The sequence below is a fragment of the Quercus robur genome, chromosome 4 (genome assembly GCF_932294415.1).
Source record: "Quercus robur chromosome 4, dhQueRobu3.1, whole genome shotgun sequence".
In the NCBI taxonomy this organism is placed as follows: domain Eukaryota; kingdom Viridiplantae; phylum Streptophyta; class Magnoliopsida; order Fagales; family Fagaceae; genus Quercus; species Quercus robur.
The window spans coordinates 51,501,603-51,525,491 of record NC_065537.1 but is presented as its reverse complement, the minus strand read 5'-3'; the positions used below and the strand labels follow the sequence as shown (position 1 = coordinate 51,525,491).

The following is a 23,889-nucleotide window of genomic DNA, read 5'->3' as shown; positions in this document are numbered from 1 at the left end:
ATGTTGACTGGGCAGGTGATCCGACTGATCGATGCTCTATCACAGGTTTCTGTTTCCTGTTAGGTACTTCTCTTGTCTCGTGGCGCAGCAAGAAGCAGGATGTGGTTTCCCGTTCCAGTACTGAGGCTGAGTATCGTGCCCTTGCCGACACCACTTGCGAGCTTGTTTGGCTAAGTTGGCTCTTTGCTGACATGGATGCTCCATAGCCCACTGCCACTCCTCTTTATTGTGATAATGGTAGTGCTATTTACATTGCTCATAATGATGTCTTCCACGAACGCACCAAGCATATTGAGATCGATTGCCACATCACTTGCCAGCATCTCAAGAAAGGAAATCTCAAGTTATTCTCCATCTCCTCTGCTGACCAGCCTACTGATATCTTTACCAAGACTCACCCACCTGGTCGTCTTCGAGATCTTATATCCAAAATCCAGTTGGCTTCCTCCTTGCCACCTCGAGTTTGAGGGGAGATGTTAGTGTATAGTTTAGACTAGTTTAGCCTACTGGGCTTAGCTCAGTATACTGTACTAATAGTTTACTCCTTTTACTTGTACTGCACACAAACCTAGCCTATATAAGGCTCTCTATTGTACATTATTATACATATATCAATATACAGACTATTCAGTCTTTCTCTTTCACTTTATATTGTTAACACATGATATTTTGCGATAATAGGACTAGCTTCTCACACAGTATTTTAATAAAGCTGTTATTACTCATGATAGCTTTCTTGGAGAAACGGATCACTTGCATAGGCATGATAGCATTGATAATAAGACTATCATGCAACGATTTCAAAATATAAAAACTTGCAGAAAGCAATTGAAAACGTTATGTATTTGCATGCGTTTTGATTATTGTTATTGTTAATATATGAATTTCTCTTTTTATTAAATGGTGTAATTTATACTTCTTAAAGGACACCCTGAAAAAAAATTCCTGAAACCACCACCATCGATAACAAATTCTTAAAGCTAGTTATGGTGACCTGGTCAGAAACATGTGCCACCTTCCACAACCGCGTGGTCCCCATTTTCAAACTTCGTTTTCTTCGTTCAAATACTCATCTGTAGCATTAAATATCTGCTTACATCATTCTAGTAAGTATTTCTTCGTTTTTTGTGATAACCTTTACAAATATGTACAATTTAATTATTAATGGCAATTTGGCTGCTTTGTTTCTTCTCAAGCTGTAACATGGGAGTAGAGCCTTGAGTGATTCTCTTATTTTATATTCTTCTCGGAGCCTTGTAGGTTTAGTTTTGCTGTACTTAACTTTGAGTTCTTTGATTGTTCATTTATTTAATTACCTCAGTTAAAAAAGTTATTTTTAGATAAATTGAATTGCTTTAGAATTTGATTGTGTTTGTTTGAGTTTTGACGTAGTTTGTTTCTTGTTATAAGGTGGAGCACTGGGATTCTACCACAAATTCCAGTCTTGGGTACTAAGAGAAAGTTGAGAGTTCTAGCTCTCTCTGTGTTAGTGGGATGTATCTGTTAAAAGCTTGGACGTATGGATTACTTATTGTTGCATGGTTGTGTTGTTCCTCACTACTTATCAGAGCTCAAGATACTCGGATTACCAACCCGGATGAAGGTGATTTTGCTTAGTTTAATTTGCTGTTCTGTTAATTGCAATTTATGATTCATAAGCTTTTTTGCAATTAAGTTTTCACACCGGTCATGTGTAATGCCCCAAAATCGTAAGCAATAAAAGTTTATTTAATCTAAATAATCCATAAAAATATTAAATAAAAGAAACCAGCAACTTTAAATCTCATCACAAATGTCAGAGCTCTAATTCACTAAAAACATCCTCAAAATAATTCTCCAATACAATGTTTAATGCCATAAAAATAATAATAAAATCCTCAGTTCCATAAAATAGTTCTTAACTGCTGTCTCCTAAGAATCTCTACTCCAATAATCCCTCTAATGTATCTGTAATGGGAAATAAAGGGGGATGAGATAACTCAATAAGTAGAATTCACTAACATTGGGGGTGTGGGAACAAACCTTTCAAATAAATAATTCTTATAACAATTTCATAACTTGTAACTCATCAATATTTATCATCAAATACTTCATATATATATATATATATAATATCTTTACATTGTGAGCCATCATAATATATATATATATATATATCAATACCATCATATAAACAAATTCCTAGGCTTTTCTCATGGCTAACATTTACGCCCCGCTGACAGGGTTGTGATGTCCCCTTTTTGGGACTGGAACCTTCTTTACATCCCTTTTCTTAAGGATGACTTCTTTGGAACCTAAAGGTGCACTACCTTGTTAAGGAGCTTTCTTTTTAGATCCTCAATAGTATACTCCCTTGCTAAGGAGCTATCAAATATGCACTGTTCCCTTTTTTGGGACTGTCCCTTGTTAAGGAATAGTTGCAGTATGATTGTCCCTTACTAAGGACTAAATACAATACTGAGCTTTTAATCACGACTTGTCATTGGTTTTCAAAACATATTCAATATGCTCACAAAAATAATCCATTCATAATTCTAAAAAATATAAAGATATATACACGCATACAAGTTTAACTAAATTAAGGTTGTCCCACCAGTTTTTCCTAAAACGAATAGTAAATGAGCACATCAACCATTTATAAAATATCAATTTATATATCGAATATCAACATATTTCTTTGATATAAAATAGTTTAATAATCGACATTATTTTGGGAAAACCCTCAAAATTAGTAAACACCACTTACCTCTTAGTTACAAAAATAAAGGAAATCAACATCCCTTAAATCACAACAATTTAGTAGAATTAGAACCTAGCAACACCAAAAATAGGTTCTTCAATACACAATTTCCCACTTAAAAAAAAAAAAAAAAAAATTCTATTTTCACACTTAAACGGTTTTATCCTAAATAATATTGATATATCCAAAATTCTCCATTTATTCACCTAACTATCCAATTCACTTTCAGCTTTGATAAGATTTTTGGACTTAAAGATATTGTTGCCTAATTAGATTTTTCCATTAACGTCATCATAGGTATTCATGAAACTTCAATAGGGCCGAATAATAAATATCTAACCAACCTGAATGTAACAGCCATATTATTTATTCATATCCATTCACTCTAACATTACATCTATCCAATTAGGGCCGAATAATAAATATCTAACCAACCTGAATGTAACCGCCATATTATTTATTCATATCCATTCACTCTAACATTACATCTATCCAATCTAATATTGGATGCCACGTATTGCCTTAATTTGTTGCTTAACATTCCCTCTTAACGTCGCTGGATGTCTATTCACTCTAATAAATATATATATATATATATATATTCAACCTAACTTTGGTAGCCACATGATATATAACCTATCTGATCAACCTAATATTTATATCTATTAAACAAAAGTAGAAGCCACATATTATAGTATTCTTAATTTATCAATTTGGTTGCCTATATTTTTCCCTTAATGTTGCTGGACTAGTACTTGGACCATAACAAAAGTGTGATGGTTTGACGGTCAACAATTGAGGCTATATGCAATTACATATTAACCAAAAGCACCCTTTGCCCATTAAAATAATCATAGTTTTAGATCCAAGATGGCCATATACGGATATACATATAAAACCACAAAGCAACCTTTTCCCTTTCACTTGATAAAGTCCAAGCCTATTACTCTATTAGGAACAATTTCAAGGCTTGTGGCCCTTTCGTAACATATTGACTATTCCTTATCTAATATAATACAATTATAGGAGCCATTTTCTATTAGTATAATGATAGTCAAGGTTCATGACAATTGCTAGCGATTGACTATTCAAACTTCTTAAATTTAGAGCAAGACAAACCATACCTGAACTACTTGGGCATAGTCGTAGAGAAGAAAAGAAACAGCTCACTCATGTGTTGCGGCTAAAAACAAAATGAACTTTCTTATGTACATACACGTATAATTTAAAAGGTAAAAGGTTAGGGTTATCAAGGCCCATATATTTACTTATGTCACCTCACTTGAGCTTCATATCCCATAATATTTATTTTATTTTTAATATCTTATGCCCAAATCAATTTAATCCATTTAATTGTGGGCCTCCTTTATAATTTATGTACAATAATTAAATTGGTATCAAAATTATGGGGTGTTACATCATGGGCACATGTTTTCTAAAAATTTACCCGTGAACTCTCTAACAAGTGATTTCATTTAGGGAAATGCTAAAGATTGTGACACATCGGTTTGTAAGGCTTATGTAATAAAATTTATAATATACCTAGCATCGCTATTTTATTTACAGGAACTTCACATATCAAATACTCACTTCCCCTAAGTCATAACTGATTATTGTTGAAAATAGTTGAGCTGTAGTTATTTGATTGTATATGCTCAAAATGTGGGGCTGCTAATTACAAAGTTGATGTACAATGGTTAAACAACTTTGCCTTTTCCTTTCATGTGGAAACCTTGATACTAGAATTAGAGAAACACATGGATCAGCGAAGCTAGTGAATTTTCTAAATGTTCATGTTGATGAAATGACGATTAACATTTGTATTCTTTTGCAGTGAAGGCATTGCAGGCCATCAAGAGCAGATTGATAGATCCCAATAGGAATCTGCGTAACTGGGATCGAGGAGATCCATGTACATCAAAATGGACAGGGATTGTGTGCTACAATACTACATTAGAAGATGGATATCTACATGTAGATCAATTGTATGATTTTAACCTTTGCTATTTTATTTCTATCAGGGAGCAATATTGATTCGAATAATGTTGCATATTCTTCCACTTAGAACACTTTTCTTTCTTTATTTCTTTTTGTTAAATATTAGCATAAGAGATACATATTACTAACACTTTTGTCCCCCTTGCATGATGAGATATTTCGTATTCCTTTTATCTCTAGTCATATTAGTTGATGAAGGGAATGAAATTCCTTGGTTCTTTAGTTCATTTAAGATTCAAAAAAATTATTGGGACTTGATCTAATAGCCCCATGTTTCCCAATTTTTCTAGAAAATATGGTTCAGATATAAGACTATGAAAGCTTTGATACAACTTTTCTATTTACTGCATGTAGGAATTTCTGTTGAAGAACTAATGTGGTGCTTTAATAATTCCTTTCCGGGCTGCCTTTCTGCAGGGAATTATTAAATATGAATTTGTCAGGAAGTTTAGCACCAGAGCTTGGCCAGTTATCGAATTTGACTATATTGTAAGGGAAAGCATATCTGAAAGCTACTTTTCTGTGCTATGATACTTTTTGTTATTCAAAGTTTTTGGTTACCCCTTTCACTTCATGTTCTGGATCATTGTTATTCTCACCCCCATTGTAGCATTTGATGTACTTATCCTACTGATATATTTTTCTCTGTCTACTCTGTTGAAGGGATTTTATGTGGAACAACATAAGTGGGAGTATACCAAAGGAGATAGGCAATATTACGTCTTTGTTTCTCTTGTAAGTTGAGCAGCTTCTCTGTTGGATAGGTTAGACATCCAATATTGCAGTCACAGGATTACATGCTTAGACAATTAAGAAATGCAGATATGCTACTAGTTTGTGCATTTCAAAGCCTTTGAATTCTGAATAATATAGGAAATAATCCTTGTATCTGAGCGAATTTACTTTATATGTCGGCACTTTTCTGAATACATGATATTTTAATATTGCAAATCTGCAGTACATTGCTTTGTCTCTAATTCCATTTTCAATATTTTGTATGTTCCAGGCTTCTGAATGGAAACCAATTAACAGGTCCCTTGCCTAAAGAGCTCGGTTACCTTCCAAACTTGAATAGAATACAAATTGACCAAAACCATATATCAGGACGACTACCTAAATCATTTGCATTCTTGAACAAAACAATGCACTTGTGAGTGTGTTTCTGATGCTATAGTGTCTAAAATCAGTTCTACAATGATTAACCCTTATACTTCTCTTTTCTATGAGCAGTCACATGAACAACAATTCGATCAGTGGGCAAATCCCGCCTCAGCTATCCAGATTACCAAGTCTTGCTCACTTGTAAGTCGGTAACTGGTTATCTTGTATATTATTTGTCTCATCTGTCAGAACAATCTGTGAGATCAGTGACCATCTTCAACTTTTGACCTGCAGCCTTCTTGATAATAATAACTTATCAGGGTCTCTTCCTCCACAGTTCTCCGAAATGCCAAATTTACTGATACTGTATGGTTTCTTATTTCCTGGAACATATATATTTTTATTTTTTATCACTTAAAAATGTCATTACAATTACAATTAAGATTTCTGAATTTATTTTATTTTTCTTTTTCTTCTCTTCTTGAACAAGGTCATGATTTCTAATTTTCCTTTTTCTATAATCCAATAATACTTAAGCAATCTTTTCTCAAGTTTCTTGATGCTTCATTTTCTTTGTTTTGCAGCCAACTTGATAACAATAACTTTGATGGGACTACAATTCCAGCTTCTTATGGCAACATGTCTAAATTGCTGAAGTTGTAAGTGTTTATTATTATGTTATTGTCTTGTGTTTTTAACTAGGTTTCAAAAGTAAAGGTGGATTGAGGTGCTAGCCTTGAGGTGTGAGGCAAAAAGGTTTTGTTTATTATTTTGGCAAAAATGCAACACTGAAATAAATAGGATGTTGGAAATTGTCTTAGATTCTTATTTTGACATAGTTTGGATTTTCTTGGTGTGAAAGGAAAAATATATTCTTTGTAAAAGTAGTAATTTGATTTATTTTATCCACTAAAGAATAGGTATTGAAGCCTTATATAGATAGCACTGTGAAATGTTTGGTGGCTTTGGCCCAAAAGGCCCTCCCCATATGGGGAGATATTAAGAAGACTAAGAAGAACATGAGTGGGTTTCATTGAATAGTAGCTTGCTAGTTCTTTTGGGGTTTAAGGATACCCACCTATGTGACTTTAGAGTTTGGCTAATGTGTTACTGTAATAACATCATATGGTGTATTTTGATTTTGGTACTAAAAGAGTGTCAAGTTTGGGATTTGTTGTTGAGAGTTTCTTTTGGGTGTATTGGGATATGGGTTAGTTTGTGTTTGTTAAGTCAGTGAATATTGTTTGTAAGAGTTAGTGATTTTGGTTTGTGATTTGTGGTTGTAGTTCATATTGTTTATAGAGGATTTTAGTTGTCTTACCTGTGGATCTAGGCATAAAGTTGTTCAAACCACATTAAACATTGTTGTCTTGTATTGATATTAATTTATAGTTTGTGTAAATGCACACCGAAATTTTGACAAGCTGTTATCAAAGCTAGGTTGATCCTAGTGTGGTCCAAGAAAAGATTTTTTGTACAAGTTTGTGATTGGTTTGATATAGGTGCACACAAGTTTGGCTTTATAGATGGAAATGATGATCAACTTATTTGAGGAAAAACTTTTTAGACTATGATGGAATTGTAACGGAAAGAATGAAGATTACTTGATGGAATTTGGGTTCGTGTAGTGATTTGAAGAAAATTTTCTCCCATTTTGACTTGGTTTTAGTTTTCTTGGTGTGGGAGGAAAATTTATTCCTTATAAAAGAAGTAATTTGATACTTCTTTTCCACCAATATATACTAGCACCTTATATATAGAAGACAGGCTCTAAATGGTTTTGTGGTTTTCTCCCAATAAATCCTACCATATGGAGGAGATAAGGGAAGACTATTAGAAGAACACGAGTAGGTTTCTTCGAAGAGTAGTTTGAAAGGGACCTGCATGTGAGACTTGAAAGTTTGTTTATTGTGTTACTTTGAGAGTATCATTGGGTGTATTGGGTTTTTGGATAGTGAATAGGTCAAGTTTATGAGTTGATATTCAGAGTTTGTTTTGGTGTATTAGGGTTGGGATTTGTTTGCATTTGTGAGAAGTTTTGAGTGTGTTGGTATTTGTGAAGGTTGTGAGTATTTTTGTGAGAGTGTGAGTCTAGTTTCTAGGCATTAGTTATGTGTTGTAATCCATATTCTTGATAGTGAATTTTTGCTGTTGTTTGTCCATGGATGTAGACATTGAGTTTGCCAGACCTTGTTAAATATTGATGTCTTGTGGTGATGTTTATATTTTTAGTGTGTGTGGATGTTTATATTTTTTATTTTTGAATGTTCTTCGGCAAGCACCAAATTCCAACAGACCGAAAAACTAGCAAAATATATAAAAAAAATAGAAAATTGATAGAATGGCATACATTTTGTTGGAAATATATAAATTATTCAAACATTGATTGAAAAGAAATTAAATGGGAATGTTACCTAACTTAGATTGTGGTGTTTGTTAAGCCAACTAAGTAGGCATATAAAGGTTTTTTTTTTCTTTGAAACTTCTAGGCCACTACTACACTGAACAAGTTAGGCTTGCTTTAATTAATGATTAATCCTTGGAAGCTTTATGCAATGTTCCATACCAATTTATGTAATCAAATATAAAAAATGTTTCATGTTATTTGGAGCTTTATATGCTTGCAAGATGGTAATCAAGGAGTATGCATATCCGCATCACATGATATTTCTTGGCAAGATTGATAATATTTGTGTTTTGGTTGGATTTTTTAGGAGTCTTAGGAACTGCAGTTTGCAAGGACCAGTTCCTGATTTGAGTCGAATACAACAGCTTGCTTATATGTTAGTTGCTTTATTCTATTTTCCTTTTTTAATATATTTGACGCTGATTATGAATGAGGTTTTGAGTCAGAAAGATAAATGCACCAGGCTGAATAAAATTTTCTCTTTACTTTATCAAAGATCAATCTGCTAGCTACTTATACCTTAATTTTAATTTACATAAATTTCAGAGATCTTAGTACAAATCAGCTAAATGGAACCATACCTCAAAACAGACTTTCTGCGAGTATCACGACTATGTAAGATTCTCCATCTTTTGAATGACATGTCATCTACTGGTTTTTGTGTTTTGTTTAAAATTATTTACCAAATTTACAAAATATTTGGACACATCTTTCAGTTTTTGAACATAATTTATGCAAGCAATTCCCTTGACTTCTGATATCTATTATTCAAACAATATGCTCAGCGATTTATCTAACAACAATCTTACGGGAACAATTCCGACAAACTTTTCGGGTCTTCCTCTTCTTCAGAAATTGTGAGTAGTCCTCCCCTTGCTTTTTTCCTCCTTCCATATTTTTAGTTGTTAAATTACCGATTGTTCCAAAATTTTAAGCTTTTGGCGCATCGAAATGGAGAAGACAGGGATTAAACTCACGACCTCCTGCTTTGATACCATGTTAAATTACTGATTGTCCTAAAAGTTTAAGCTCTTGGAACAATCAGTAATTTAACAAATTCTATAGTTCAATGTTATAGTAAATCATTTCATATCTATCTAAATTTGAGTTTCCACTTATCTTAACAGTTACTTATAAAGTTACCGGTTGATATTAGTCAATAAATTAAACTGTTAATTAATAAATCGCCTTATTTGGTAAATTATTCCCCAAGGCAGGTCACTTGCAAATAATTCATTGAACGGTTCAGTTCCATCCGCTATTTGGGATAGTATGACGTTGAATGCAAAGGGAAACCTTACAGTGTAAGATCTGAGTGACAATGTTTCTATTTCCCTTGGTTAAAAGCATAATTTTCTGTTGGGTGTGAGTGTGCACTTTCATGCTCTCAGACATCTTGTGCTTATATTGGTACAAATAAAGTTGATTCGTTTATCTGATTACAGCACACTCTTATGTACAATTCCAATGTGTAACATCTTGGATTGACTTCAATAAGTTTACAAGCATCTAATACTGGATTTTCTAAGCGATTGCTTGTGGCCCTTTGGTATTGCAGGGAGTTGCAGAATAATAATCTTTCAAATATTACTGGCAGTACTGTTCTACCTTCAAATGTCACTGTCTGGTTTGCTTCTATACTTGCTCCCCAATTTGCACTTGCTAATTAGCTTCATGTAGTATTTCATGAGTAAAATAATGCATCTTAAATTAACGTGATTACTTGTTAAGATGTGCTCCTTTAAGTTTTAATAATTAAAAAAAAAAAAAAAAATTGGAGGTGTAACAGACATACACATTGATACAATTATCATGTCACTTGTTTTGATAATTAATTTTCAGGCTTCAAGGGAATCCCTTATGCAACGGCAATGTAAATCTTCAGTTCTGTCAACCTGAAAATGACACTCAGAGTTTAACAAATTCCACTTCTGTTCCTATCCCTACAGTATGCCCACCATCTTACGAATGTTCCACCACATCCACTCAAAGTTGTATCTGTGCTGCCCCTTTGATAGTTGAATATCGGTTGAAAAGTCCTGGATTCACAGATTTTCGTCCATACATAGATGACTTTGAAGTGTACATGACAGAAGGTCTTAATTTATATCTTAATCAGCTGGACTTTAAAAATTTATGGGCATGGGAAGTAGGACCTCGACTGAAGATAACCTTGAAGTTTTTTCCTGAGAACACCTCCGTATTCAATAGTAGTGAGGTTCAGCGAATCACGAGCAACTTCACATCATGGAAAATTCCTCTTAGTTACGTATTTGGACCTTATGAACTTCTCGGCCTCGATCTCCTGGATGTTTATAAATCAGGTTTGTCTTGAAACCCTTGTCTGATATGTTTTGCAACAGAGCTTTGTTGAAGTTGGAACTTATGCTTATTTACCAGTTGAAGAATGTACAACTGTCTTCTCTAATGTATTTGACCTACACCTTGAAGTCCTCTATACTAAATAGATAATCTTAGGTTTGTGGCATTATTTTCTGTTAGTGGTTATACCTGTGTTTGAATCCATACAGAGCTGGCCTATGCCTGTCACTCTAAGCAATTGTGTGTCTGTGGGTGGCACATTTTAGTGGAGATCACTTTCTTTTTTTTTTGCTGCCAACCATTTTGAAGATAGGCTTGATCTATGCAGTTTAGTGCTTTCACCATAGTTGTAACATCCCGTGAGTTTAAAAAAATAATAATTAAAATAAATAAAAGAAGGTAAGTCAGATTTTTGTGGACCAAGTGTGCCCCCCACCTAACCCCACTACCCATCACACAATCCACTCCCTCTTTTCTCTCTTTGGCCGGTCACTCCCACTCTTGTTCTCCTTTTCTTTTTCTTTTTCAGTCAACACAACACACATACACACACTCCTCTCCCTCACCCTCCCACCGGTACATTCCTCATCCTCACCTCTACCATTTTTCCGGCAAAATCACTAGAAAATCCTCAAGAACATCACACCTTCACATAAGTTAATTGAGGTAAAAGTCTTAATCTCTTTTGATGAGTATTATGTTCTTATTTGAGGTTATTTTACCCAAGCTTTAATAATGATTTTCATGTGATTTAAGAGCTTTGAAAATGATATTCATGTGTTATATGTATGGGTTTTGGTCTTGGTGGATGTAATTGTTGAGTGAGTTCATGCTTTTTACAATGTTGGGTATCTAGGGCTTGTTATGGTGAAAATTTAGGGGTTTTGAGGTATATCTTGTGAAATGATATTGTGAATATATTTATGGTTTATTTGGAGCTAGTTAAAGATCTAAATTGTTTGTTTGAAAGGATATTGTGATTTTGGTGTCATGGGTCTCTTGATGATGTTGTGAAAACCATGTGGAAACTATTTATAAATTATTGAGGTTTTGATGTTAGAAATAACACCTTGTATGATTCATAAGTATAATGGGAGTCTATGTCTTGTAAAGTAATTGGTTGAGAAACTTTGGAGATGGAAAATATTATTTGTGAGGCTAAATCTAGGCTTGCCTAATTTAGTGCTTATTTGGCAATTCCTAATATGTAGCTAGATACAATTTCAAGCTTTGTGCTCATTGTGATAGATTTGCTTGACATTGTTTAGGTTCTAGCTAATCTCCCCTTGGAGCTTGGAGAATTAGGATTTTGCGGTTGCTAGGTAAGTAGCTTTTAATGGGCATTTTTGAAAAATAACCATATCTTATAAATATTGTTTTTGGGTCAACACATTTTGGAAAATTAATGGTGGAGCTATGTTTTTCTAAAAGGTGTTGTGTTATGACCCTACTATATATGATTATATATGAAAATACATATTCTTATTACATATGGGGGATTTGCATGATTTGTTAGCAAAGAAAAGACTAGCATCTTTGATTAAATTCTAGAAAATGCGTATTATGGATTTATTGCATTATTTGCAAAAATATAAAGATGCTTTATCTTGGCCTATGTTAATTGGGAAGTTAATACAAAATCTCTTTGGCAAGAAATAAGTTGAAGGCATTGAGAACCTTGTGAATATCTTGGGCATTCAAATATTTTATGAAACTACTTAGAAGTGAATTATGTATTTTGAATTAAAGTTATGTGAGCTCTTTATGTTCTACCCATGCGCTGTGACATGTGATTACTCGGTGATTACCTAGCTAAATACTATAGTCTGTGTGACATTAGTATCTTAGCACCCGTCCTTGTGATGGTTATTAGTTCCGGCTTTGTGTCGGCGATGAGTTCCGGCTTTGTGTCGGCAGTTTAGTTCCGGCTTTGTGTCGGCAATGAGTTCCGGCTTTGTGTCGGCGATTATCATGTGGCCTTGGGTTAGATTTTCTGGTTTGGAACGGTGTTGTTATTGCTCATAGTATAGTAAGTAGTTTCATGTTGAGATATTTTGAGGAATATATAGTATGTAATCTCATGAGAACATTTTGAGAAGTTTTGTGTTGTGTCAATTTATTCATTATTGTCATATTATTTAATGGAAATGGTTTTGTAGAAACTATTTGGAAACTCCCGAATTAAAAGCATGATTTGTAAATTGTTACCATCATGAAACTTGCATTTCCCCACCCCCTTTAATTATGCTACTTACTGGGGTTTGTCTCATTCCATTATTTTTATAACTTTTCAGAGTAGGCAACAATCTTTTGAGACAGCTTTTTGGTGGCTAATAGTAGTTAGACTAACTACTGATGGAGGCTGAATTTTTGTGTAATGGATATATTAGATGGCGTACATCTTAGTCTAGGCTTGACTCATTCTTTTGTATTATAGTGGTTATGACTGTATTTCCACTGTTGGGACAAGCTGTTGTTACATAATTGTTGTTTTCAGACCTCTATTCTTTTGTGGCCTATGGTCCTTGTAATTAATGCTTAGAGCTCTGACTTACTCTGAAAGTATATTCTATAGGATGATTATGATAATTCTTGTTGTTGGCACTTGATAATGATTATGTGGATTGAATTGTCAAAAAAGGAAAAATTTACAGGTAATTGAGACGTCTCTCTCATGTTTTGGACCCTTTGGGGTTTGGGGCGTGACAGTTATGGTATCAGAGCTTAGGTTATGATTCTGTAGACTTTGAAAATAGGAATTAATTTTGATTTAAGTCAGAGCATTAGGGGTTTGATGAATTCTTAATTTTGTTCCTTTGTTTCAGCTTCCACCTGCTATTCTTTTTCCTTACCTATCTTTTCTATGTTAACCTTCTATGTTCCCTTGTGATTTACTTGCTTGTTTCTTGGGTATAGGTATAAGTACCTTGGTACATTATGCCTCCTAAAAAGAAAGCACGTAAAGTAAGGCATGTGGATGAGGTTACAGCTCCAGAGCATGGCCATAGGCAACGCCAAGAGCGTGAGAGATCTGTCACTCCTAATGGTGGCGAGATTGATGAGGTGGCAGATAGGATTTATGCTAGGATTGCTAGAGCAGTCCAAGGTGGTGAACGTAGGAGGGGAGATTGCCTTTTTGGGGAGTTTCGTAAGCAAAACCCTCCAACTTTTGATGGGGGACCTGATCCTATGGCAGCAGAGAATTGGTTGCTAAAGATGGAAAAATTACTGAGAGCCCTTGAATGTACTGATGCTCAAAAGGTGTTGTATGCCACTTATGCTCTTCAGGGTTCTGCTGATAGATGGTGGTCAAGCACTGAGCCATTGTTGAGTACGGAGTTGGGAAGGGGCACTCCCATTACTTGGGAGAAGTTTAAGGAAGTTTTCAATAGGACGTACTTCCCCGATGTAGTGAGGGACCGTAAGGCAAGAGAATTTTCTGATTTGGTTCAGGGGGCTATGACAGTGGAGGAGTATGTTGCTAAGTTTATTGAGCTCTCTCGCTTTGCTCCTTACTTGATTCCGGATGAGTCCAAGAAAGTGAAAAAGTTTCGGGAGGGCCTTGATGGTAGGATTCGCCCTCTCATTATAGCCTCTGGAGTGGATACTTTTACGGAGGCTGTGAAGCGGGCAATGAGTCTTGAAGAAGACTTTAAGTACAACCCCATTTCCAAGGAGAGTGAAAAGAAGCAAGGGCCCTTTAATTCTCAACATGGTAAGGGTCAAGGGCATAAGAAAGGATTCTTTAAAAACTCGGGTAATAGAGGACAATCTTCTAGGCATAGCAAGAGTGCCTATCCTCAGTCTGGTGATAAGAAGTGGCCTTGCAGTTGTTGTGGTAAAACCCATGAGGGTCAAACTTGCATGGAGGGAGTAAAGCTATGCTACACTTGTAAGCAACCCGGACACTTTGCTAGGCAATGCCCAACTACCAAGGGCTCGGGTTCCTCTTCCTCATCTCAAGTTGCAAAGGGTAATGACAATGGGAAGAAGGTGCAAGGTAGAGTGTATGCCTTGACTACTCAGGATGCTCAGGCCACAGATACAGTGGTGGCAGGTATACTTCCTTTGTTCTCTGCACATGCTAAAGTTCTTTTTGATCCTGGTTCTACACATTCTTTTGTTTCTTGTGCATTTGCTAAAAATCATGACAAGAGCCCCGAACTACTTGACTTTGAGTTATCGGTTTCTACCCCTGTTGGTGATACTTTGTTGACTAATCTTGTGCTTAAGTCTTGTATTATTTGTATTGAGGGTAGAGAGTTATTGGCTGATTTGGTGTTGTTAGATATGCATGATTTTGATGTCATTTTAGGCATGGATTGGTTGGCTTCTTACCATGCTAGTGTGCATTGTTTTGAGAAAGAGGTGGTGTTTACGCCTCCAGGTGAATCAGAATTTCTATTTAAGGCTTCATATTTGCCTTTTATGCCTCGTGTGATATCATGCATACAAGCAAACCGCTTGCTTAGAAAGGGATGCCAAGGATTCCTTGCTAGTGTAGTGGAGTTACAAAGTGGAGAATCGGAGATAGGAGACGTTCCCATTGTGAGGGAATTTTCAGATGTTTTTCCTAATGATCTACCAGGGTTGCCCCCGGATCGTGAGATTGAGTTCTCTATTGATCTCCTTCCTGGCACTGCACCTATTTCTAAGGCACCATATAGAATGGCACCCTCAGAGTTGAAAGAACTTAAGGAGCAATTGGTAGAATTGTTGGACAAAGGGTTTATTCGCCCTAGTGCCTCGCCTTGGGGAGCTCCAGTTTTATTTGTCAAGAAAAAGGATGGGTCTATGAGATTATGTATTGACTATCGTGAGCTTAATAGAGTCACCATAAGGAATAAATATCCTTTGCCTCGTATTGATGACCTATTTGATCAGTTGCAAGGAGCACAAGTCTTTTCTAAGATTGATCTTCGTTCTGGTTACCACCAGTTGAAGATTAAGGGTGAGGATATACCAAAGACGGCCTTTCGGACTAGATATGGTCATTATGAATTTTTGGTGATGCCGTTTGGATTAACAAATGCCCCTGCTGCTTTTATGGATTTGATGAATAGGGTGTTTCATGAGTACTTAGACCGATTTGTCATTGTGTTCATTGATGATATTTTGATTTATTCTAAGAGTCAAGAAGAGCATGAAGAACACCTGAGGATTGTTTTACAGATTCTAAGAGAAAGAAAGTTGTATGCTAAGCTGAAGAAGTGTGAATTCTGGTTGAATCAAGTAATGTTCTTGGGTCATGTGATATCTAAGGATGGAATTACAGTGGATCCTAATAAGATAGAAGCGGTGGTTAGTTGGGATAGGCCTACAAATGTGAGTGAGGTTAGAAGTTTCTTGGGCCTTGCTGGTTACTACAGAAGATTTGTAGAGGGATTTTCCTGCATTGCAGCTCCTTTGACACAATTAACTCGAAAGAATGTTAAATTTGAGTGGACGGAAGAATGTGAGAAAAGCTTCCAAGAGCTAAAGCGGAGATTGGTCACTGCTCCAGTGTTAACTATCCCTTCAGGTACAGGAGGTTTTGTCATTTATAGTGATGCTTCTCATAAGGGACTTGGTTGTGTGTTGATGCAAAATGGGAAGGTTGTGGCTTATGCCTCTCGTCAGTTGAAAAATTATGAGAAAAATTACCCCACTCATGACTTGGAGTTGGCTGCAGTTGTTTTTGCTTTGAAAATTTGGAGACATTATTTGTATGGGGAAAGATGCGAGATTTTCACTGATCATAAAAGTCTAAAGTATTTCTTTACCCAAAAGGAGTTAAATATGAGGCAACGGAGATGGTTGGAATTGGTTAAGGATTATGATTGCTCTATTAACTATCATCCTGGTAAGGCTAATGTTGTAGCTGATGCTCTTAGTAGAAAGCCTTCAAGTTTTTCAGCTGCCTTGCTAACCACTCAAGAGGAAATTATTTGGGATCTTGGAAGGATGGAGATTGAGGTTGTTATGGGCCATTCTGAGGCCTACCTGGCTAGTTTGAGTGTTCAACCAACCTTGGTGGAAAGAATTAAATTGTCACAGGCCAATGACCCACATTTAAAGAAAATCATGGATGAGGTGCATAGTGGAAAGAAATTTGAATTTTCTATCTCTGAGGATGGTGCTTTGAGATTTGGGAGTAGACTTTGTGTGCCAAATGATCCGTTGATTAAAAAGGAGATTCTAGAGGAGGCTCACTATTCCCCATATACAATACATCCGGGTAGTACAAAGATGTATCGTGATCTTCGTGAAAACTTTTGGTGGAATAATATGAAAAGGGAGATTGCTCACTTTGTAGAGCAATGTTTGACTTGTCAGCAAGTTAAGGTGTCGCACCAACGACCCTCGGGTTTGTTGCAACCACTTCCTATTCCCCAATGGAAGTGGGAGGAAATCACTATGGATTTTGTTTCAGGATTGCCGAGATCTCCTAAGGGTCATGATGCTATTTGGGTGGTTGTTGATAGAATGACAAAATCAGCTCATTTTCTCCCTATTCGGATGAACTACTCTCTTGATCAGTTAGCTCAGCTCTATGTTGATGAGATTGTGAGACTTCATGGAGTACCTGCTACTATTGTTTCAGATAGAGATCCAAGGTTTACTTCTCATTTTTGGGGTGGTGTGCAAAAGGCCTTGGGTACTAGATTGAACTTTAGCACAGCTTTCCACCCTCAGACAGATGGACAGTCTGAAAGGACTATTCAAACTCTAGAAGATATGTTGAGAGCATGTGCATTAGATCTTAAAGGGAATTGGGCTAGTCACTTACCTTTGGTGGAGTTTGCTTACAATAATAGTTACCATTCAAGTATTGAAGCAGCACCTTATGAGGCTTTGTATGGGAGGAAGTGTAGATCCCCAATTTGTTGGGATGAGGTTGGAGAACGAAAACTCTTGGGGCCAGAGATTATCCAGAGAACTTGTGAAAAGGTAAATATGATCCGTGATCGCCTACGAGCAGCCCAAAGTAGACAAAAGAGCTATTTTGACATTAAAAGGAAGGCTTTGGAACTTGAGATTGGAGATAAAGTTTTCCTACGGGTTGCACCTATGAAAGGGGTAATGAGATTTGGCAAAAAGGGTAAGTTAAGCCCTAGGTTTGTGGGGCCTTTTGAGGTCTTGGAGAGAGTGGGTGAAGTTGCTTATAGAATTGCCTTACCACCGGTCCTGTCAGGAATTCATAATGTTTTCCATGAGTCTATGTTGAGGAAATACATTCCTGACCCTTCACATGTTTTGAGCTATGAGCCTCTTCAGATTAGAGATGATTTATCATATGAAGAAGTTCCAGTAGAGATTTTGGACCGTAAGGAGCAAGTGTTACGCAATAGAACAATACCTTGGGTAAAAGTGCTTTGGAAGAACCATTCAGTGAAAGAGGCATCTTGGGAGCGTGAGGAGGATATGTTGTCAAGATATCCAAGCCTTTTCCAAGATCAAGGTACGTAAAATTTCGAGGACGAAATTTTTTAAGAGGGGAAGATTGTAACATCCCGTGAGTTTAAAAAAATAATAATTAAAATAAATAAAAGAAGGTAAGTCAGATTTTTGTGGACCAAGTGTGCCCCCCACCTAACCCCACTACCCATCACACAATCCACTCCCTCTTTTCTCTCTTTGGCCGGTCACTCCCACTCTTGTTCTCCTTTTCTTTTTCTTTTTCAGTCAACACAACACACATACACACACTCCTCTCCCTCACCCTCCCACCGGTACATTCCTCATCCTCACCTCTACCATTTTTCCGGCAAAATCACTAGAAAATCCTCAAGAACATCACACCTTCACATAAGTTAATTGAGGTAAAAGTCTTAATCTCTTTTGATGAGTATTATGTTCTTATTTGAGGTTATTTTACCCAAGCTTTAATAATGATTTTCATGTGATTTAAGAGCTTTGAAAATGATATTCATGTGTTATATGTATGGGTTTTGGTCTTGGTGGATGTAATTGTTGAGTGAGTTCATGCTTTTTACAATGTTGGGTATCTAGGGCTTGTTATGGTGAAAATTTAGGGGTTTTGAGGTATATCTTGTGAAATGATATTGTGAATATATTTATGGTTTATTTGGAGCTAGTTAAAGATCTAAATTGTTTGTTTGAAAGGATATTGTGATTTTGGTGTCATGGGTCTCTTGATGATGTTGTGAAAACCATGTGGAAACTATTTATAAATTATTGAGGTTTTGATGTTAGAAATAACACCTTGTATGATTCATAAGTATAATGGGAGTCTATGTCTTGTAAAGTAATTGGTTGAGAAACTTTGGAGATGGAAAATATTATTTGTGAGGCTAAATCTAGGCTTGCCTAATTTAGTGCTTATTTGGCAATTCCTAATATGTAGCTAGATACAATTTCAAGCTTTGTGCTCATTGTGATAGATTTGCTTGACATTGTTTAGGTTCTAGCTAATCTCCCCTTGGAGCTTGGAGAATTAGGATTTTGCGGTTGCTAGGTAAGTAGCTTTTAATGGGCATTTTTGAAAAATAACCATATCTTATAAATATTGTTTTTGGGTCAACACATTTTGGAAAATTAATGGTGGAGCTATGTTTTTCTAAAAGGTGTTGTGTTATGACCCTACTATATATGATTATATATGAAAATACATATTCTTATTACATATGGGGGATTTGCATGATTTGTTAGCAAAGAAAAGACTAGCATCTTTGATTAAATTCTAGAAAATGCGTATTATGGATTTATTGCATTATTTGCAAAAATATAAAGATGCTTTATCTTGGCCTATGTTAATTGGGAAGTTAATACAAAATCTCTTTGGCAAGAAATAAGTTGAAGGCATTGAGAACCTTGTGAATATCTTGGGCATTCAAATATTTTATGAAACTACTTAGAAGTGAATTATGTATTTTGAATTAAAGTTATGTGAGCTCTTTATGTTCTACCCATGCGCTGTGACATGTGATTACTCGGTGATTACCTAGCTAAATACTATAGTCTGTGTGACATTAGTATCTTAGCACCCGTCCTTGTGATGGTTATTAGTTCCGGCTTTGTGTCGGCGATGAGTTCCGGCTTTGTGTCGGCAGTTTAGTTCCGGCTTTGTGTCGGCAATGAGTTCCGGCTTTGTGTCGGCGATTATCATGTGGCCTTGGGTTAGATTTTCTGGTTTGGAACGGTGTTGTTATTGCTCATAGTATAGTAAGTAGTTTCATGTTGAGATATTTTGAGGAATATATAGTATGTAATCTCATGAGAACATTTTGAGAAGTTTTGTGTTGTGTCAATTTATTCATTATTGTCATATTATTTAATGGAAATGGTTTTGTAGAAACTATTTGGAAACTCCCGAATTAAAAGCATGATTTGTAAATTGTTACCATCATGAAACTTGCATTTCCCCACCCCCTTTAATTATGCTACTTACTGGGGTTTGTCTCATTCCATTATTTTTATAACTTTTCAGAGTAGGCAACAATCTTTTGAGACAGCTTTTTGGTGGCTAATAGTAGTTAGACTAACTACTGATGGAGGCTGAATTTTTGTGTAATGGATATATTAGATGGCGTACATCTTAGTCTAGGCTTGACTCATTCTTTTGTATTATAGTGGTTATGACTGTATTTCCACTGTTGGGACAAGCTGTTGTTACATAATTGTTGTTTTCAGACCTCTATTCTTTTGTGGCCTATGGTCCTTGTAATTAATGCTTAGAGCTCTGACTTACTCTGAAAGTATATTCTATAGGATGATTATGATAATTCTTGTTGTTGGCACTTGATAATGATTATGTGGATTGAATTGTCAAAAAAGGAAAAATTTACAGGTAATTGAGACGTCTCTCTCATGTTTTGGACCCTTTGGGGTTTGGGGCGTGACAATAGTGATGCTATGTTCAGTGGTATTGTAGATACAGTTGCACTCACAAGTGAATAACTGCAATATCCTCAGTTCAAGAGGTTTTATATTTTTTTTCTGGGCAATTAAGTTGTGTTCTATATTGGCCAGGAAGGAAGCTTCTAATTCACACCTGATGTTACTTATGTCTTCACCCCAAGCATAGATGAACTGTGTGTCAGGCTCATGTTAATTTCATATATTCATATATGAGATAAATATTGTTGGATGGTTTTTAAATTTTTTATGCTAATAATTTTCACTAATGTCACAGAGGTTGGCAACTCTCCAAGCTCTGGTATAAGCAAAGGTGCATTGGCTGGCATAGTGGTGGGGACCATTGCAGGTGCAGTTACATTGTCTGTAATTGTTTCTCTTCTGATACTGAGAGTGCACATGAGGAAGCACCATGCAGTTTCAAAACGACGTCATGGTGAGTATCTTATGTTTAGGTAGACATATCATGATTTTTCACTTTCCCTGTAATTGTTTTAATTTGGCCTGTCAAGCTTGCCAGGCTGACACTTGTCCAAGCTCAGCATTATAGCCCTCTCTCAACTATTGGTATGGGAAAGCTTCAGCCAAGTTCTGGCTGGCCCATGAATGGAAACATCATTTTGACTTGGTGGCATTCTGGCTCGAACCAACTCTAAAATAAATAATAACCACTCAGCCTTTCACTTATAAAGTGAAACATATACACACACAACACATGTATACAATAAAGCATTCTGATAGTATGCATAATTGTATTAGTTATTTTAAAACAAATGGGCAAAGCATCTTTCATTTTTAACATTTGACCTGTATTTAAGTTACAGCGTCTAGGACCACCATGAAAATTGATGGTGTGAAGGATTTCACTTATGGAGAAATGGCTCTGGCTACAAACAACTTTAACAGCTCTTCTCAGGTTGGCCAAGGAGGGTATGGGATGGTTTATAAAGGCATTCTAGCTGATGGTACACTTGTGGCCATAAAACGTGCCCAAGAGGGATCTTTACAGGGTGAGAGGGAGTTCTTGACAGAGATAGAATTGTTGTCAAGGTTACATCATCGAAATCTTGTGTCTTTGATTGGACTGTGTGATGAAGAAGGTGAACAGGTGCTTATTCTTATCTTGATTGGACATATAGAATTTTTTTTACAAAAGATTGGATTATCCATCATTCTCATAGTGGAATACACGAACACGAGTTGATGATTCCCATCAACTTAGGAAGTTGATACAATGAAATCATAAGGTCATGAAAGCGGTCAAAGAAAAAATAAATAATAATAATAATAATAACAATAGAATAAATCTAACTCAATCTAGAGACATTATAGATGAGATGCTGCCAACTTTTTTTTTTTCTTTTTTTGCAGATTTCTTTATAAATTAAGGATGATTTGATTAAAAAAAAATGTATCAATAACTTATTATCTCCTTTCACAATGAACTTTCTATAGTACTGTTCTTCATGAGTAGTATGTTTCTCCTGCAAAATTGTTTGGCTTCCACACCAAGGACTGGTTTTTTTCATTCTCTGTGTCTAAATTTGTTTAAAAATATTGCCTGGGAATAAGAGCTTCATATTAGTATTGTTGTGGATGCAGATGTTGGTCTATGAGTTCATGTCAAATGGTACAATCAGGGATCACCTTTCTGGTACACCTTACATACACCCTTTAAGTTTGCTTCCCCTAACAAATTTACTTTTCAAACTCTACAACACATTCAAATGAGCTTATTTGTGGTTCATGTATGCAATAATACAGTTAAGTCTAAAGAACCTCTGAGTTTTGTTATGAGATTGAAAATTGCCCTAGAATCATCTAAGGGCATCCTCTACCTACATACGGAAGCTGATCCCCCAATATTTCACCGAGATATCAAGGCCAGCAACATATTATTGGACTCTAAGTATACAGCAAAAGTTGCTGATTTTGGACTTTCCCGACTCGCACCAGTTCCTGATATTGAAGGGGATTTGCCTACTCATGTATCTACAGTTGTGAAGGGAACACCAGTAAGACACTTATTTATGACATTTTCCTAAATAGAATTATAAACTTTATGAGTCTAGGTTGATGAGTGAATTTTTCCACCTCCAATCGTTGATTTCATCATCAGTGTTCTCTTTATTGTGGCACCAGTGCCACATGTTAAGTGTCTATAGGTTTTATATGTTTCTTCATTTGACAATCTAGCCTGGGCTTCCAACCCTTCTTGGTAAAACAAATAAAAATGAAATTATAATAGAGTTTGTTTAAATTATTAATTTATACAATTTATTTATTTTTTTATTAAAATAAATAAGTCAAACTCAAACAAGATGAAATAGACTTAATATTGTGTGGTAGTAGATATAACTGATATCTATTTCTTTATTCTCTCATTCTCTGTATTAAATTTGCAGGGTTACTTAGATCCGGAGTATTTCTTAACTCATAAACTGACGGACAAGAGTGATGTCTATAGCCTTGGTGTTGTATTTCTGGAACTCCTGACGGGGATGTATCCGATCTCACATGGCAAAAACATTGTTAGAGAGGTAAAACATTATAGACTTGTTTGCCTTAGATTTGATAGAAGCCCAATGGTACATTAATTACGTGATTGGGCATGAAAGAAATTGTTGTTCTGTAATTTATTTTACCCTTGCAGTTTAATCCATAATGAAAATTCTCCTCTGCCATATATCATTTTACACTAGGTGTAATAGTCAAGAGTGAGATCTTGAGTTGCAAGTTTCAGTTTTAACTTCAAAAAAACATTGAAATCTTTTTACAATCCTATGCCAAACAAAATTTTATACAGTGGAGATCACTTTGTCATAATGTTGTTATCATATCATCCTCTAGGCAACAGTGGCTTAAATTTGGTGTAATAAAATGAGCACTTGTAGTTTTTGACTGTCTTTATCCATTCCAGGTTAAGGTCGCATATCAATCTGGTATGATCTTTTCAGTTATTGATGATCGAATGGGATCTTATCCTTCTGAATGTGTGGTGAAATTTTTGACTTTGGCTCTCAAGTGTTGTGAAGATGAGACATATGCTAGACCTTCAATGGCAAAGTTGGTCCGAGAACTTGAAAATATATGGCTTTTGATGCCTGATTCTGACATTAAAACAACAAATCCTATGCTCTCAGGTTCTGAAAAGGCAATGACTTCACCATCATCATCGTCTAATGTGATGAATCCTTTTGTGTCATCAGATGTACCTGGCAATGACCATGTTAGTGGAGTCGTTCCATCCATCATGCCTAGATAGGAAACGTTTGGAAAACTGGTTGCATTTGAACCTGAGGTTGCTAATGTCTTGAAAATTTGAACTGGGAAATGGTCTTTACGTTCATCTCAGTTGTTGATGTTATGGAAAGTCTCTCTCTTAAATCTTCATTACAGTTTGTTTTGGGAAACTAATGTACTTAGAGCAGTAGATGGTTTAATAATATTGGCAGTGGCGACA

General features: G+C 35.7%; 1 protein-coding gene and 1 long non-coding RNA gene across 7 annotated transcripts; both read left to right on the top strand.

Moving 5' to 3' along the window:
• The first annotated feature begins 1,115 nt into the window (after positions 1-1,115).
• LOC126722903 (probable LRR receptor-like serine/threonine-protein kinase At1g06840) lies at positions 1,116-23,872 on the top strand. Of its 6 annotated transcripts, none has more exons than XM_050426058.1 (21): positions 1,116-1,256; positions 1,411-1,603; positions 4,575-4,725; positions 5,156-5,227; positions 5,402-5,473; positions 5,745-5,888; positions 5,969-6,040; positions 6,134-6,205; positions 6,424-6,498; positions 8,554-8,622; positions 8,793-8,861; positions 9,032-9,103; positions 9,464-9,550; positions 9,805-9,873; positions 10,089-10,570; positions 20,704-20,862; positions 21,251-21,534; positions 22,029-22,080; positions 22,191-22,441; positions 22,832-22,966; positions 23,347-23,872. In XM_050426058.1, the coding sequence occupies exons 2-21, from the start codon at positions 1,495-1,497 to the stop codon at positions 23,689-23,691; spliced, it is 2,841 nt and encodes a 946-aa protein (XP_050282015.1). In that variant the 5' UTR covers positions 1,116-1,256; positions 1,411-1,494; the 3' UTR covers positions 23,692-23,872. The 6 variants fall into 6 exon arrangements, with proteins under 6 accessions (XP_050282015.1, XP_050282013.1, XP_050282016.1 ...); XM_050426056.1 differs by having other exon boundaries at positions 21,245-21,534; XM_050426057.1 differs by having other exon boundaries at positions 1,153-1,260; positions 21,245-21,534.
• On the top strand, positions 10,976-13,130 carry LOC126722905 (uncharacterized). Its single transcript, XR_007654065.1, has 3 exons — positions 10,976-11,234; positions 11,837-11,890; positions 12,863-13,130. It is a non-coding gene; the product is annotated as an uncharacterized LOC126722905 (long non-coding RNA).
• Positions 23,873-23,889: the final 17 nt, after the last annotated feature.